The sequence below is a fragment of the Podarcis raffonei genome, chromosome 1 (assembly GCF_027172205.1).
Source record: "Podarcis raffonei isolate rPodRaf1 chromosome 1, rPodRaf1.pri, whole genome shotgun sequence".
Taxonomy (NCBI): Eukaryota; Metazoa; Chordata; class Lepidosauria; order Squamata; family Lacertidae; genus Podarcis; species Podarcis raffonei.
The window spans coordinates 56,661,429-56,679,575 of record NC_070602.1 but is presented as its reverse complement, the minus strand read 5'-3'; the positions used below and the strand labels follow the sequence as shown (position 1 = coordinate 56,679,575).

Genomic DNA, 18,147 nt, shown 5'->3' with positions numbered 1-18,147 from the left:
CTGATAATTTCTTGGACCAGAGAAAGCCACTCCCTTACAATTCCTAAGTCTAGTGGTGGCTTTTGCCAGGCAGTTAGGATGGTTAACTGACTCAGCTGAGCTTTTCATTGCTTGTGCCAGTACATTGCTTGTGCCCAGACATTAAAATGTTTTGCAGACCAGCCGAAACCTTGCTTGCTGACAAAACTAATACATGCTGATAATATCGTAGAAGCAAGCCTTTTGTTTGGTTGTTTTCTTTCCTATGATCCATCCCTTCCAGCAGTTCATAATGACACCACTTAGTGAATGGGTGGCTTGCCAGACCTCCCACAGAGAGATTCACTGGCCCTGCCCATACCCAGGACTCAAGCTACTGAGAAGCTTCCAGCTGGGATTCCATGCAGACAGGAACAGAGGTGAAGGTTTCAACAATGGCCTTGAAGCAGGAAGTGGCTACCCCATGTCCTGTGGGCTATATCCAGGCTCCCAAGCAATTTCTGGTGCCTACCCACCAACAAGGGTTACTGTGTCAGAGAGCTTTATTTATTGTTGATGATGATTAATTTTGCTGAGCAGCAGGTGGCTTAAAGGAATCTCCACTCTTATGCTCTATATTAACTTACTGAAACTTACTTTTTCATAGAGAGATAGATTTAGGAAGCAAAACTGGAACTGGGCTTTTTAAAAAAAGGAATGTCTGCTCTCCATCTGACCTTCTCATGAACCATCCAAGCATTGCCCAGAAGCAGCAAATCAATCAGAAGCTTCTATGAGCTTCGCACAATCCCCATTTTGCACAGTTTTCTCAGGTGCCAGGCAGTCTGCTTCCTGAAATGGTCACTGAGGATAATCCTTAAATAAGGGTTACGAAACATCCTTAGCAGATGCCCAATTTTGTTTTATGTCATTATGGTGTTCACAAGAGTTTCATAAATCACCAAAGCTGCTGGAGGGGGTGGATCTTTTCCTAAGAGAGTAGCCATAAATAATAGGAAAGAATGTCCCTTTGGATATGAAATAAAGGAATGTGTCTCCATAGACTAAATGTTCTCTTCTATGCAAATGAACAAGAGTCATGGGTTGAAGGTAAGCCTTCTCTTGATGCATTGAATTAGGAATCAGTCCCAGCAGTGATGCAGGGACAGTGGCTGTGCGAAGATCAAGTTCTTCTGAGGCCAATCCAGTGTGTTCTGATAGAAGAAAGCCATGAGCATCCGCAGTAAATTAAATATGCAAAAACATAGCAACAGCCTCATTTGATTCTCTGACCAAATGAGGTGTGGTGTGGCACTTCTGAACTTGAACTGACAAGACCTCAGCTCAAATCTCTCAGCATCCCATTAACTCCCCAGGTTGAGTTTGGTCCAACCTCACACATTCTGCTCCGGCTGCCTAGCTGTTGGGGGGGGGGAACCTCCTGTTTATGCCATTCTGAGCTTTGTAGGCTAAGGGCAGGATACAATTGTGAAAAGCAAAAACCATCGAAATAATTGCTGTAGCTTCAGACCAATATAGGGAGGTAGGTCATGCAGAAAGTACAGAAAAGCTACAAAATGATGTCCAGAATACAACTGGATTTAGTGTGTCTTGGCAGACGATGACTTTGACTCACCACATAATCATGGTTACCAGCTTCATTACAATCTCGTTCAAGATATTGAAGAAATCGACCATCATCTTGGCTTGTTCTCCCATCTTGCCCATTGCAATACCAAAAGCAATGAAGAACCCAATGAGTCCTGTTGAAAGAATGCTAAAATATTAAACGCTACTGAGGCTCTGTCAAAATGAAGCACCCACACTCCTGCAATCTTATTAATTAAAATACAAACAAACAAACAAACAAACCTTACTAAATCAGGCTTCAAGTCAGCTCAGGCTATTTTTGTGTCATGAACATGTTGCAGAATACACCCCCAGTAAAACACCGGTCTGGATGGGCCCTAAGTGTTCCTCTACTCTCAGGAGAAGCTTTGGGGGGGGGGCACAAGGAACAGAGTGGGGGAAAGATAATGACAAATTTCCCTTGCACAAGTGATGCATGTGATACAACCCACTGCTATTAATGTCTTGCTGTAACCTGTTATATGATGACTTGGTGCCCTTCAGGTGTTTGGTCTGTAAGTCCCATCAGTCCTGCCCTATGCTAGGAAGAACAGTGTTCCTAGGAAAGTTCAAGCATGTACTGTTCTTATTTTATCTCCTAACAAATCTATCATAATATAAAAGATTGTCACGCTGACCAAATGATATAAACATATGCTGCTTGTAGATGGATAACCATTCATCTGTATATGTGTGTAAATGCTCAATGATTGGCAGTTCTATTTTCCTGAACAGATTTGGATTTTCCTGCCACCATACAGATAAACAGAGGAGGATATGCAAAAATGAATATGCAAATGTGAGTATATGTAAAGGATATGTGATATGATTTATTGGACTTGAATATTGCTTTACATCTATTTTAAATTAAAAAGTCTGAAGGCATTTTACAGCATATATAATATGAATGAAATAAAACATTTAATAATTTAGTTAACGTTCTTACCTTAAGGTCCCAGGGTGGGTTACGACAAGATAACAATATATTCAAAACAATGCACAATATTGATACAATAATAACCGTGAAGCACACATACAGTAAAAGTGTTTCCATACCTAAGACATTCATGCCATCCTTAAATTCGAGGCCTTTCTTAATGATTAGCTGAGGTTCTGGCGTCACTTCTGTTTCATTCAACATGTCAAAGATGGAGTCTGTTGCATTGGCTGGTTCATCGATCTCTTGAGGGACAAGCACTTTCTTGGTGACCGTTTGAATCTGAAAGAATCAAAATACAGGGCTGCAAATTCAGGTGTAAAGTAGCCTGCTACATAAGCAGTGCAAACTCTGAGCCTGAAATCCCCCTTCTAAGCTTCTTCTGGCACCTGCCCTTGCAAATCACCAGTGCAACTAGGTACCGTATTTTTCGCCCTATAGGACGCACTTTTCCCGCCGGGCGTGCAAGGCTTGGGGTGGCAGCCTGCAGCCCGAAGCACGGGGCGTGCTGCGGAGCAGGCCCAGCGGGAGGTCCCGCCGGGCTCGCAAGGCTTGCAGGCAGCAGCCTGTTCTGGGGGCTGGAGTCGGGGGAAGCTCGGGCTTCCCCCGCGCCAGCCCCGCGCCTGGGGGAGAAATAATTTTTTTTCTTTATTTCCCCCCCAGAAAAATCTAGGTGCGTCCTATGGGCGGTGCATCCTATGGGGCGAAAAATACGGTAAATTTAGCAACCTTGCACAAACACATTTACATAGCTCTATGTTACTGCAGTACACAATTACACCATTTGCTTCTTCCCCCATCTCCATTCCATGCTTTACAAGAGCTTTTGTATCCTTGTTATGTTAGAGCAAAAATTAAACAAAAAGCAGTTTGCCAGCCCTAATAAAAAATAAGTACTTTGGACATGTGCCGTTTCCCATTTTAAAGAACTCATTTAATTAGCATCATCTTGACTACAGAAAGAAAATGTACTGTGCTCCAGCTGCCCTGGTGATAAACTCGAGATTCAGCACCATTTTGTTGTAGACAAAGAATAATATATATTTAAAGTAAAAATAACATGAGCATCTGTAACCATGGACATGCTTGGCTGCTGCCTAACTATAAAAGGATGTTAAATAAAAGAAGGAAAGGATGCTGTGGTGGTGGCGAGTGACAGTCCCAGCATGCCCTTGTTGGCCGAGATGTTGGTCCCAGAATGATGCAGGGCCTGTCTGCTACTGCCTCCGTCATCTGCTGCTCTCTGGGTGGTCATTCAGGGCTCTTGTGGTTTGGGGAGCCCTGGACATTGCCAGTTTTGTGTATGTACCTTGCTGCTCTGTGCTAAGGTCTGTGGACTGAGACACAAATCCAACTCTGCCATTAGAAAGTACAACAACACAAGACATCTCTGATCCTTCCTAAAAACCACCCTTGGGGAAACATCACTATAATAAAGCAATAACTCTACCCAAATCAGGAGGGAATTATATGGGAGCAAATCCAAATGCAGGTACAAAGACTCCCACAATGTTTACTTTCATCTTTGCATGTACTAATATTTTTATCTATTGTTTCTGTGAGAAGTAGATAAATAGTTTGGGTTGTATCAAAGAAAGTAATCCCATGCACACAAGGATACGCACATGTACGATGGTATCTCCCATGCCTGTCATCCCTCTGAGCTTCCCAAAATCTGTTCAGAGTTTCCCCCCAAGCTTCCAGAGCATATTTAGGGGGGGGCACATAGGGAGAGGAGAGGGAGGGAAAGTTTCATTGAGCAAACAGGTGTCTTTGTGCAAACAGGACAACTTTATTTTATACAAGCCATAAGCTACGAAGTCCATTCAAAGAATGACTTGAAAGCTCTAGCTGGCAATGGAACAGAGGCAGAATTTCTAAATCTAGTGTATATTCAAAAATAGGTTACCATTCATTAAAAAATGCTGTGTGCCCTTCTTAATATGCAGTGGGAATGCAAGGCATTCAAGTCTGCAGGAGGTACTTCCTAAAGCGTCTGGGCAAAGTTGATTTTGTCTTGCTGAAATCACACATGCAGTTTGCTCAATAAAAGGGGAAGAGTTAATTCACCAGGCAATTTAGTCAGATAGCAAAGTTAGCAAAATCAGCCAACAGTTATATTTGTTCTTTCTGCTAAGCTGCCAGTCATAGCGGCATCATGAATGATTAAGGGAACAATGCAGATTACGCTAACCATTTTACTACATTCACATCTTATTAATAATCTAAAAAAATGTGCTTGAGCACCCTGCGGAAATGTGTGGCTTTGAAATGCAGCGAGCAAAAGCAGAAGCTCTTAAGCAAGCCAAAATTCCTACATATTTTCATGGAGTTGATTATTATCTTGAGAATTCTGTCATCTTTAAAACATTACAAAGGCTCTGAGAACAGCAGAATTTCCTGCAACTGAAGGGTTATTGCTGAAGACCTTATTGGAAACAAAGCAAAATTATGGAGTTTTGGCAGCCTTGGTGAGACCAGGCCTGTCGTTATCAGGGACTGTCACATCAGGATTTATTCTCATCACTAAGGCACTGTATGCAGCTGTGGGAAAAGCTTTGGTCACACTGACTTCCACCTGTTCTAGTACGCGCTGAGTCAGTCATGCATGCCCAGTGCAGGCTGGTTTTAATTCCTGGTATACTGACAGGAACCATAATAAAAATTCAGTGGCTACAAGTGCATACCAATGTCCCAGAATGTGCAAAAATGTCTGGGAGTCAACACAAGTTAGGCTTTCCTCCCCTGTAACTACAATACAGGCTCTTGTCTTAAACTTCTCTTAACAACACTAAGGCTTTGATACGCAGCTTGAAATTCCATTAATTTGTATTAGATACAGGGCGCTCTAGTTCGTCTCCTCGTCAACCAGTCCCTTCCATTTGATACTCTGGACAAAAGTAGACAAAATGTTAAATTACTTATTGGACTCAGTAACATACGAAGAGCCCTGCTGGATCAAAACAAGAGTCCTCGGTCCCATGTCCCATATCCTGTTCTCACATCAGCCAACCAGATGCCTACAGGAAGCCCACAAACAAGCAGGACATGGAGATATTTTGATCTTTCTGGAATAAAAAAGCCCAGCCTCAAATTTCTCTTGCTGTATATTTGGGGATGGGAAATGTATCTCCTGAATTTCTAATTAACTTGCACCTGTTAAAGTCACAGGAAATGGAAGAAAGTGATAGTTCAAAGCAAATTAAGGCACTCTGAAAACTCTTGCAAGCTGTGCAGATTTGTTTGTTTGTGGATGAAGATATTTCCTATACTGGAGCTGCTAAATAGTTCAGCTTCAAGGTCTTGTAGGAAGGTCTAGCAGGACTTTAATTTTCAAGTAGTTAACTGCTAATTACTTAATTATTTCCTTTGTTTGCCAATTAAGCGGGAGACGCATAGTTTAGAATTAAACACCGTAGTAAGTTGACATTCATTGCTCACCCTTCAAGTATCACAGTTTCTTACTATCTTGACTTTAGGGAGATGACTTGAATAAAGGCAAAGATTACAAAACCATACCCACTAGTCTTTTCTCCAATTATCCTGGGGCAAAGGGCCACAGACATCAAGTCCTTAGGAATGAGTCAAACTCACCCTGTTGAATTTTCAAAAGCTGATAGGCAGAAGCAGCTGATAAAGTGGCTTGCTAGGTAAAACTGCTAGCAGAAATCATGTGGGAAGAGAGGAAAAGGTAAATTCCTGCCCTTGAACCTGGGACCCTTTGAAGGCAAAGTTCTAACACTCAGCTACAGCCCTTCCCCTAGAGGTGCATTGCCATTTAACTGTTTACCCAGTACCTATGCTAGGCAGGTGATGAAAATCATTGAGACAAGGGCTTCTATTGAGTTCCCTGTAAGCCTATTTGGAAAACATTAATTCTTGAAATAGAAGGCTGTATATTATGATTATGGTTATGATTATGATCACTACTACTACTACCACAATGTGTGGGATCCAACAGATGGCGAGTGCAAAGTTTAACTCTTGCACAGTACAGTGGTACCTCGGGTTACAAACACCTTGGGTTACAGACTCCGCTATCCCAGAAGTAGTACCTCGGGTTCAGAACTTTACCTCAGGATGAGAACAGAAATCATGCAGCGGTGGTGTGGCGGCAGCAGGAGGTCCCATTAGCTAAAATGGTACCTCAGGTTAAGAACGGTTTCAGGTTAAGAACGGACCTCCAGAACGAATTATGTCCGTAACCAGAGGTACCAGTGTATAAAATTAAAAGTTGTGCTAGAGCCTTACCATTAGGCACCAGAGGAGGTGGGGAGTCCCACTGTCAGTCATATGCAAGTGCAGAGTTGAAGAGTGGAGTTACCCCTGCTGATGTCAGCACCCTGCACTCAAATCTGAGGAATTATCCATTCAGAAATTGCACCATCTGGCCCTAAGATTAGACAGAGTAAATACCTGTCCCTCATGAAATGGCAACATGTGGTTAGCTATTTCATTTTTTTTTAATTGTATTTCTGCAGTCAGAAAGGGAGAGATGCTTGTAGAATATTCAGTCTCACATGTCAAAATATCTTAATAATGGGTATTATGTAACCCAGCTTGCTGAGGCATTTCCATTTCCCTCAGGCAACAAAATGTCTAGGGCCCAGACCAATCCCTACCTCCAGTTCCTGGTGCCAAAAGGTGAAAGTGGAAATTCCCTTTCTCCCTCTACTGCTTTGCAACCACCAGCAATAATATTTCCCCCCCTAACAAACGACCTCACTGGCTGCCACTGTTGACAGGTATGTCTACCTGCAGGAGGCAAGTACTGTTATTCTTGGATTTTTCTAAAACCACAATTCTCAACTTTTTGAGCTTCAAGGAGGGTTTCGTGCTGACACAGGATTCTTGGAAGAGTTCAAGGGTGACACTCAGTTCATACAGAATACTGAGCCTGTTGTACATCACTGTCCCTGCAGGTGAACTGATAAGGCAAGGAAGTTGTTTTTCTTGTTGAGGGACCCTAGAAAGTACTCCAGGATTCTGCAGCCACCACTATGAAAAGTAATGTAAGAAATGAAAGCTATTGTGTAAACTGGCAGTAAGAGTGCACATGATGGGCCTCTGTTGGCCACCAAGCTGAATCTAACATCTTTCCTAGAAAGGATCCAATAAGCCTTTTCCTTACGTACAGGTAAAATTGTATACATGATCAGATAAAACAGGAAACATGGTTGTATAGATTGGCAAATTCATAGGCCCAGAAGAAAGAAATTTAGCCATTTGGCCTAATGTCTGTCTTAAGAAGGTTCATAAGATGGTACGTACGGCAAGGGATTCTTTTATTTTAATAAGTAAAATTCTGGAGTTAAAAAGGGGTCAAAATGCAAATTTTATTTGTTGGGCTGCCACTTGCTTAGGGCTGCAAACACGCTGACCTGTGAGTAAATGCCAATGAAAGCTAACAGCTCAACTCTAACCCTTACTACAGACGCAACCCAATAGAAGGGGCTGTGACAACCATCATATCCGGAGCCCAGCCAAGCATGCAGGCTGGAGGTGGAGCTGGGGAAACAGGTGGTTGTGCCAGTCTACAGCTGCTGCCAGAGGCGGAGCAACCTGCTCTGGTACCCGGATCGGCGCTCATCCCAGGGGGCATGGCACGCCACCTGTGGGAGGCATGGTGCACGTCCCAGGGGTGTGGTGAGCTGCCCAGGGGGCGTGGTGCATGCCTGGGGGGCATGCGGTGAGCGGCGCATGCCGCCCTGGGAGGTGCCACCAATCAGAGGTCGGCATTTTGTCTCCCCCCCCCCTTTGGAATGACACCCGGGGCGTGCTGCCCCCGCCTCAGAACGCCCCTGGCTGCTGCAGCAATCACAACCAATGCCACCACATGACAGAACCTGGATCCGAGGCCAAGCCTGTCTTCCCCCACTTCTGTAGATCGTGGCTGACACACAGTGTGGGCAGGGAGTAGTATTCTGCTAGCTTTTACTCTGAGTAGACCCATTGACATTAATAAACATGTCTAAGTTCGGTCCATGACTGTGGTCTTTTGCCCAATGTGACCTTGAGACCAAGAGTGTCGTGCTTAACCAGCTGAGCTATCCATCTTAACCTTAACAAATACTTGACCGAAGTGACTGTCGACGAACAAAGAAAGCTCAAAAAAATAGTGAAGTAATTGAAAGGAGCTGCTTGCCAGAAGACATTAACATTACAGTCACCCAGAGATTTATAAAAGGAGTGAGAGTGCCAATATAAGAAGTTAGTAGCTTGCTTCCCAGTCAGCCCATTTAGCCAGTCTTTCAGCTTTCTACCAGTCAAGGGGGCGATTCCCACATCCTGTTAAGTACAATTAACTGGAAAGGGAGAGACCAGTGCAACAGAACACACATTGTTCTACTTTTTGGAACATACTGTCTACCCATGTGACTCTCCTTTTGATGATACCGTGAATAAACATGTCTTTCAATATTATAAGCACCGGAAGGGTGATAAAAGGACTGATGGGGCTAATGTAAGTTAGCTACTTGCTCCCCTTACAGCCCACTATCCCATTCCTCAGCTTTCTACCCATCGAGGGGCCCAGTTGTCACTTTCAGTAAAATACAATTAGCTGGAAGGGAAGAGTTCATTTCAGCGTTTAATGCATGCTGTTCTAATTTTGGGAACGTACTGCCTCTATATATTTGACTCTTCTTTTGATGGTATATTGAATAAACATGCCCTTTAAAGCCACTCAGATTTGATTACAATTCTAAGCACGTTTACATGGAAGGTAGCCCCACTGTAATCTGTTAATCTTACTCGGTAAATAGAGTTTAGGACCGGACTTTTAGGTGCTCTTGGGCGCAAGGTAAGAGAGAGGGAAAATGAAGCTAGCTTAGTTCTGCAGGAGTTTGCAGCTGTCTCCCTATGTGGTCCTGTCCTTCCTCTGCTCCCCACCCACACGGTACAACCTAGAGCTACGACCTCAGATAACATAGCACTTAAAATCCTTTAAATGGTGCCATTCAGGCATACTTAGCAAAGGTTTGGCAGTGGATCTTGCTTGGATCATTAAAAAAAAAAAGGCTGTGTAACTGTCAAATAATTTAGCTTCAGGAAAAAGGCTGCTCATACATGTGTGTAGAGCAGAAAGCATGAACAACATGGCTAACATTAATACCACCCTTTAAAAAATCATGTTAATATACTTTTCTGATGAAATATGACTACAGCCTGAAATGTTTATCTACTTAGTAAGAGTAGAATAGGCAACTGCAGGAAAAACTTCCTTCCCTCCCCAGCAATCATCCAGTGACATGCCTCACCCCTAAGTAGGTGAATACACCCACCATAGGTTTGCTCAGTGCCAATAACTTTTGACTGCTTGGGCACTTTTCTTCCAGACATCAAATTGTTTCCCCACGTGCAACAGTGGCCACGGTGGCATTGTATTCTCTAAGCAATGTGCTGAAGAATAGAAACAGCCTTCAATGCTTCAGATTTTACAGATATTTCTGTACGAATAATTATAATATATCCCCAGCCCTAAAGTAGTTATTTGCTGGAGATGAAATAAGGATAATGCCTCTTTATGTCTTTACAGTGTTCTATAATTACTAACTTCTGGGAGAAAGTGCTGGACTATATAAATACGATTGTACGGAAAAAGTTTGAAAATTTAGAAAATATTCTTATGAATTATATTCCTATTGCATGGAAGCAGAGAATGGGACAACAAAAATGGATTCCATGTGCCCTAATGCTGGCTAAGAGACTGATAGTGATGAACTGGAAAAATAAAGATATGATCCCTTTTAATCAATGGATTGACAACCTGACAACACCCACAACTTATGAACGGATTGCTTATAGACACAGGCTTTGTCTGGATGAACATATTGACATTTGTTATGAGTTTATACAGAATGCAGTAGGCTATTAATAATCACATATGTATTAAGATAATAATATTGTTTATATCTATATACCAATATGTGGAAATGTAATCGATTTTACTAATTGTATTACACTGTACTTTCTGCAGTTTTATTTTCCAAACCCTTCTTTTCTTTTTCTCTTATCACTTTATTTCTTTATAAATGAAATTTTTTAAAAAAAATATTAATAAAAATAATAAGACTATACCGTATTCCCAGCCCTGTTAAGTGAAATACATGAAAAATAAATGTCTATGTGGAGTAAGATATAAAGCATGCTCTGGTCAGATATGTATGGCCCAAGACATTTTGCTGCCTGGGAAGCAACTGGGCCTGCCCTCCAAGTACCCCAGACCTGTGAAGTTATTTAGTTACCTAAGGCAGGAAAAAAACCCCTCACAGGCACTTCACCTCCAGTCTGGCAATACAAACACAATAATAATAAATTAGATCATTAGCAATATGCTGCCCTTCCACGATGCTCAGAATTGGCTGCCTCACTCTGTCTAGTGATAGGGCAGGTCTGGATCCAATCAAAGCTAATCATATTAAGCTTAACTGACTTTAATTAAAACCAGGCAAATTAGTTCAGAGCGCATGTTCATTGACGGAAAATCTTTAACTGAAAAGCTCGGCAAATGGCATGGAAATCAAAAGTATTTCTGTGCTTCTCCTCTCCTTCCACACAAAAGATAGACTTTTAAAGCTGCAGGGAAACAAAAATAAATTCTGAAGCTATATGGAGTAGTAAAGAAAAAACTGAAGAATGTTTTTATCAAGAATGAAGCACTAAAATAAACTACAATGCAAACTGAACAGTGCAAAGAATGAGGAACTCAGTAGAAGCACTGATATTTGTTATTTTGTACTGATAAGTATAAAACAAGCTAAATTTACAGCTGCAAATCTAGTTTTAGTTTCTTCAGTTCTTTTTTTAGTGTCATGGTTTTCACACACAGGATATCAGTGGGAGGCAAAGGTTTGACATTCACCTGCTGAAAGCATGCTTGTACGAGGTTTTCTGGGAACAAGTTTCGGATAAGATCCAAGAAAGCATCAAGGCTGGACACTTCGTCGTTCTTCTTTCCTTCTCCCAGCTGTTTCTTGAGCTTTGGATTGCCTGGGTGAATGGCTAAGACCAGAATAACTCCCAATATAGCAGCAATGATCGTCGTGGACATATAGTAAACCATAGCTCTTGTACCTAACCGACCGCTAGCCTTGGCATCCAAGCCAGACAGACCTGTATAAAAATGCATTGTGGTGAGTTAAAGATGTTGTTCTGCAGTTTGGACACATATGAAAACATCAGGCAGGGAGTGATGGGAAGAGGAAAACAACAACAAAGTAGAACAATTAGTCTGGCTATTAAAACCATGAGGTCAGCTTGCACACAGTTCTAAGATGGAGATCACAGGCTGAGTAAGTCCCACACAGGTACTACATTCCATAAGGTTACACACTGAGGATTCTGGGATAAAGAATCAATGGCTGCTTTCACTCTTCTTGAGAAAATAAATCCCGATTTATAACCCTGATGTCTAGATGTAACATATTTGTGTAACATCTTGCCTGATGAAGTGTTCTGGCAAACTCAAAATCTTGCCAAAATTTGCAATCCTTTCAATTGATCTTAATAAAGGTAGTACACAATTGCGGACTTTGGAGTTTTTTCCAACTCTGGAGAGTTGGGAGGAACTTCAGAACAGATTTAGCGAGTGCACAGAGTGAGGAGAAGGAGAAAGTCCTGCTGCACAAGCAGAAGTTGTTCCACTTGCACAAGGAGTTACTTAGCGGTGTTTTGGAGACAATTTTCAAGGCTAATGCTGGTACATTAATATGAAGAACACACACACTGTTATTAGAGTGTATAAAGCTGTGAGCATGACTCTATAGGTCTTAATCTCTCACAAAAGATTAACCTTCTAATTGTTTAGAACAGATCTCACCTGTGATTAAGCTTGAGATGATTAAAGGAAGAATCAACATTTTTAGCATCCGCATCAGGATATCTCCTGGGAAGGCTATCAACATGATGACATCAGGATTAATAGGTGTTGCCATGCGAAGAAGTGCCCCACACAATGCGCCCATGATGACACCTGGATAAGAAAGGGAGGGCACAGAAGAAAGGATTTGAGTAATTGAGTTTCAATTCACCACATAATAGAATAATCCTATCAAAACACAGTTTTGAACCAGAGCTAGCTGTGCCAATAATGGCCGCTTACCGATCCTCCTCGGTGAGCGGCAGTTGCAGCCTTCCCTCCCTTGCTGCCTGGACACAACGCTCCATTTTGTGTGCAGCACGTCCCCCTTGGCTGCTGCAAAGGCTCATGGGTCCCCATCAAACCCAGTGATTCAAATGCGCTAATCCGCAGTGGCCTCAAGAGAGCATGGCTTGGCGAGCGGACCTGAGGGAGGCAGGCTTCACTCAGGTCCGCTCACCAACAATATATCCCAGCTGACCCTGAATGTTGTGGACTCTCACTATCCCTATCCAATGGCCACTTTGGCTGAGGCTGATGTTGTGTAGTCCAAAACATCTGGAGGGCACACAACTTTGGCTAACCCTGCTTCCTCCTCCAGAAATCAGCAGTGAGGAGGATGGGGATAAAATTACAATCAGTTGACTGCCTTTTGTTGGCTCTGGCTCCACTTACTATTGGTCTCCCTGCCTTCCATCCTAACAGTCCCAAGGAGTGAAACTAGTCACTTCTGACCACCTCAGAGAAATCACCTCCAGGTACTTGAGGATAAAGCAATCCTATATACAGCTGGAAAACTGAACACAGTGGAGCTTATTTCTGGACGGACATATAGGATTGCACTGCGTGATTGGGTAGGTGTTCAGCCTTCAGTGTCCTCCTAAAATTACCAATTCCATCTTCCTCCTAATAGCTATTTATATTATTCTGTCCAACCACAATGGCAAGCATTCCAATGTGGCTAAACCAGAAGGTGGTATAGCAACCAGCAGAGCCTATTTATATGAGCTGAGGAAAAAGGGAGCTATCTGAGATGAAAGGTCACATGAACAGCTTTTTCTTTTCCAGCCAGGGAGACCCACTTACTCCTCAGTCCCCAGGACAAAAAATGGGCTTCCTGCTTTCACTTACCTCTACAGGAAGCTCCCTCTTCAAGTACTTCCCCTTGACCCAGGAACTAACTATATACACAGAGGAATTACAGAAAATGTACATTTTCTAGGGATTTTACACAGCAGTAGGGAAAATGACGGTCATAAATAAAAGCAATACCCATTCCTAGGCCACGGTTCCAATAGGGGTGAATGAGAAAATACCAGATGGGGAGAGCCTTAGCTCAGTGGCAGGGTATCTTTGCATTCAAAAGGTCTCAGTTTAAGTCCCTGCTGGCTCCAAATAGGAACTGGGAGAGACTCCACCTGACATCTTGAAGAGCTGCTGCCTGTCACTGTAAACAATATTGAGCTAGATGGACCAATGGCCTGGCTCATTCACAGCCTCCTGTGTTATTGCTTAGAGGACATTGAAATGAAGAGGAGATGAGTGGGGGTGCCATGGCCCCAGAGTCTAGCAGTGACCAGAACATTGAGTTGGAGAAAGAATTGTAGCTCAATGGAAGATCATTGTCCCAAGTTCAATCCCTACCATTTCCAGGTAGGGCTGGGAATGGTGGAGAGCCACTGTCAGCCAGAGTAGACAGTAAAAGGTAAAGGGACCCCTGACCATTAGGTCCAGTCGTGGCCGTCTCTGGGGTTGTGGCGCTCATCTTGCTTTATTGGCCGAGGGAGCCGGCGTACAGCTTCCGAGTCATGTGGCCAGCATGACTAAGCCGCTTCTGGTGAACCACAGCAGCGCACGGAAATGCTGTTTACCTTCCTGCCAGAGCGGTACCTATTTATCTACTTGCACTTTGACGTGCTTTTGAACTGCTAGGTTGGCAAGAGCAGGGACCGAGCAACAGGAGCTCACCCCGTCGTGGGGATTCGAACCACTGACCTTCTGATTGGCAAGTCCTAGGCTCTGTGGTTTAACCCACAGTGCCACCCACGTCCCCAAGTAGACAGTACTGAGTTATATAGATCAATTGTCGGACTTGGTATGAGGCAAGCTCCATCAAATATTATTGGATTTTGTACAGAGAAGACGTTTAAATCTGAATGAAATGAGGGAAAACATGGGCTGTCATTGTGATATCAGATTCAGGTAGGTAGCCATGTTGGTCTGACACAGTCGGAATTTTTTTTTTTTGTCCAGTAGCACCTTAGAGACCAACTAAGTTTGTTCTGGGTATAAGGTTCCATGTGCATGCACACTTCTGAAGAAGTGTATCTGAAGAAGTGTGCACGCACACAAAAGCTTATACCCAAAACAAACTTAGTTGGTCTCTAAGGTGCTACTGGACAATTTTTTAATTTTTTATTGTGATATCAGTAACTCATGCATGCATGAGAAGCACTGATCTCACATATACAGTCACAATTCCATCTGGCTGCACCCTTAGCTTCAATAAGGTAGCAAACTCATGCACCCTCAGACAATTTCTGAAAAACTGAATTTTGTGCCTGTGATTTCTATACCCCTCCTTCACAGGCTCAAAATGCAGCAGCCTCCGCAACAGGGCTATCCATCATTAGAGTGGTTTGTAGATTTCCCAGGATGCAGCTTTAATCTAACCAAAAATAATTGTTGTGGGATCCTGCTGGGAAAGGCTCACAGATATCTCACAACAATCAATCTGAGCCAAAAGCTGATGTCAAAATAAATACACCATTTCAAAATCTTTCAGGACAGGAATATATTTAGTTCAGGCTATCTACACAGCCTTCTCTTCTAACAGCACAGCTGTCCATTCAAGCTGAGGTGAATAAAGGCAGGCTCTGTGAAGGCCATGCATTTGGCTGTTAGGCTCACTGTACTGTAACATTAAAAGAAAAAAGAAAAAACAATCTAGTAAGCCTGGGCATGAAGCCAGTGAACCACACTAAAATGTCAAACTGCTCCATATTTGGAAGCTGTGATACCCAGAAGGCAATTGAGAAAACTAGATCACTGTATCACTGGCCTAGTCCCTAGTGCACAGCAAAAGAGCGAGCTAAAAAGTATCAGCAGCTTGTAAGGGGAGGAAAGACCAGGGATAAATTTCTTTTCTTCCTCCTTTCTCCTTTCTCCTGACAGGAGAGAGATCTCTCCCTTACCTCCATCTTCAGCCCTTCAGAACTGAAAAAGTATTTGAATTTTGATGCCCAGCATGGCCTGTTCCACTATAGGATTCCTCTGAAACAAGAACAGGGGTTTACATTTCTAACCTATGGGCCAAATTCAACTAAGTTGTTGGGCTAGCAAAAGCCAGCACCATGAGTCCCCCTGTGCCCACCCCAAATCTGCTTAGGAGGGTTAGGAGAATGCTTTGATCAACATGCAGAGGGAGGAGAGGGCAGATCACTCCATTGGGCAAGTAAAAATGCTTGTGTTGATCTCCTTAGTGCAATGCTGAATTCCACCCAGTATTTCCAGGGCTGCTCATCTAGGCTGTGATGTTAAGCTGGTGGCCTGTGACAGTGAGAAGGCAGCCAATCTCAAATCCTGTCATGGCCCTGGGACACTTAATCATCACCATCATTGGTCTTACTGTATGCCACTTTCCCACAAAATTGATCCCAATGAAGCTCACAAGATATCAGATTAACAAATATAACAATTTTTAAACAGAAATAATTAGAAAACAATGATTCAGGAACTAATAATAAGTAATTGTAATAAATAAATAAATCAGTCTTTGCATAAACAATACAAATAAACTACCCTAGTTTAACAGCTTAAAACTGAACAGCAGGGAGAATAATACCTAACACAGTGATAAAATGGGGTGGGGGGAGATTGCCATTAAAAAAATAATAATTCCACAGAGGTCCAACATAATTAACTTTGAATGCATTAGATGGTAACCAAACCTCTTGCTTGTGGCAGGCTACCCTCCCAGCAATCATCTGCATCTCCTCTCCATCTCTTACTAACGGAGGTAAAGATTGACATCCTTCTTTCATACCCCATATACACTCAGTTTCGATAGTGTTCATTCTCTCTCCACCAAACATCCCTTCCAGCCATGTCCATGAGGCACTTAGAAACCATGGTCTGGATTCAACTAAGTTGTTGAGCTAGCAACTCAACAGGTCCTGCTACCACAACAGCACTTTCAGTGGGGACACTTCTTCAGAGTCTGGCCTTCTGGGCAAAAGCCTGCTAATGCCATCCAAGTTTTCTGCAGCAGGTAGCTTTGTAACCTCTGAATTTGTGTTTTTTAAATATATTTTTAAGAAAATCTACCAAACTGTGGCAGCAGTGCAAACATTCTCCTAGCCATCTCACCCAGAATGCCTCAGTTCTGAAGAAGGACCTATTCTGTGTCCTTTCGCAAAGTGATGTGAGGCAGGAAGGAGAATATGGAATTGACAGTGGTGGAGGAGAGCCTTGTCTTGTGTTGCAGGTAATAATGTGGGAAGTAAGCATCCCAGGGAAACCCACCACTGGAGAAAATTGTCTTATTTTGCCTTATGACTGGAATAGTCCTGATTTTATACCACAAAATGATGTTTATTCCCAAATAAATGCATCAGAAGTACAGTATACCTCATTTTATTTCATTAGTCGCAATGGTGCTAAGATTTATGTGAATTAAAAAACTGAAACTGCACACACTCAGCGTATTTCTTTCTTTCTTTTTTACCAGGCTTGCCAACTTTTTCTTTTTTCTTTCTTTTTTTGCTCCCTCCCCCCAATTATTTTTGGCTCTAACGTAACTGCTTCTACATCTGCTACAAGCATGGACCAGAGGTGTGGGAGCAAAGAGGAAAAGAAAAATGCTAATGGTGTGCTTCACAACTGAAGTTATACACATAGCCATCTAAAGCTCCCACCCTGAAAGACCATAACATCCAGGGTCCAAAATTAACTAGCTGCCCCCAGGGGCAGAGGAAGGGGGTGCGGTGGAGGCGGTCTGCCCTGGGTGAGGGGGAGACAAAATGCCAGGTGGCACTCACCGTGGGGCCTGCAGTGTGCCCAAGCCATGCATCTCCCCCGGGATAGACACGGTGGCTTGGGCATGCGCAGGCTCCAACGCTGCTCAAACGGTCCACCCACTGCCTCCCCCTCAGCTGTAGGGCGGCTGAGTGGGAGGAGGCAGGCAGACTCCAGAGGCCCCGGCTCACCCCACCCCACAGGTAGCTGGCCATGCCCCTGGGAGCAGGATACATGTGCGGCCCCAGACGCTCGATAGCCTTGCTCCGCCGCTGGCTGAACCACTGTAATAATAACAGAAAGGGAGGTACAGTGGTACCTCTGGTTACGAACTTAATTCATTCCACAGGTCCGTTCTTAACCTGAGGTACCACTTTAGCTAATGGGGCCTCCTGCTGCCGCCACGCGATTTCTGTTCTCATCCTGGGGCAAAGTTCTTAATTTGAGATACTACTTCCGGGTTAGCGGAGTCTGTAACCTGAAGTGTTTGTAACCTGAAGCGTCTGTAACCCGAGGCACCACTGTATAGGATTATAAGAGGAAACAATCCAGCTGCAAAAAAGAATTACCTTCATGAACCAGAGAATTTTACTTACCAAATACAGTAAGTGAAAGGAGCAGATTTTTTCTGAGCGAAAGGCAGAGCCGCACACATATGTTCTTCTTCCGAACCTCCACTGGACTCAGGTGGCTTTCATGCATTCGCACTTCTACCTGCTTTGGCATGTTGTTGGCACTAAATAAAAGA

The 18,147-nt window shown here is 43.2% G+C and overlaps 1 protein-coding gene across 3 annotated transcripts in view; it reads right to left on the bottom strand.

Moving 5' to 3' along the window:
• SLC1A2 (solute carrier family 1 member 2) overlaps positions 1–18,147 on the bottom strand; it is an 83,059-nt gene that overhangs the window by 13,122 nt on the left and 51,790 nt on the right. For all 3 annotated transcript variants that reach the window (XM_053388097.1, XM_053388090.1, XM_053388106.1), the window contains exons 3-7: positions 17,996–18,135; positions 12,345–12,497; positions 11,388–11,638; positions 2,644–2,806; positions 1,595–1,721 (exon numbers count right to left, since the gene is read on the bottom strand). In XM_053388097.1, coding sequence (XP_053244072.1) covers positions 1,595–1,721; positions 2,644–2,806; positions 11,388–11,638; positions 12,345–12,497; positions 17,996–18,135 — 834 coding nt within the window. The remainder of the gene's footprint in view (positions 1–1,594; positions 1,722–2,643; positions 2,807–11,387; positions 11,639–12,344; positions 12,498–17,995; positions 18,136–18,147) is intronic.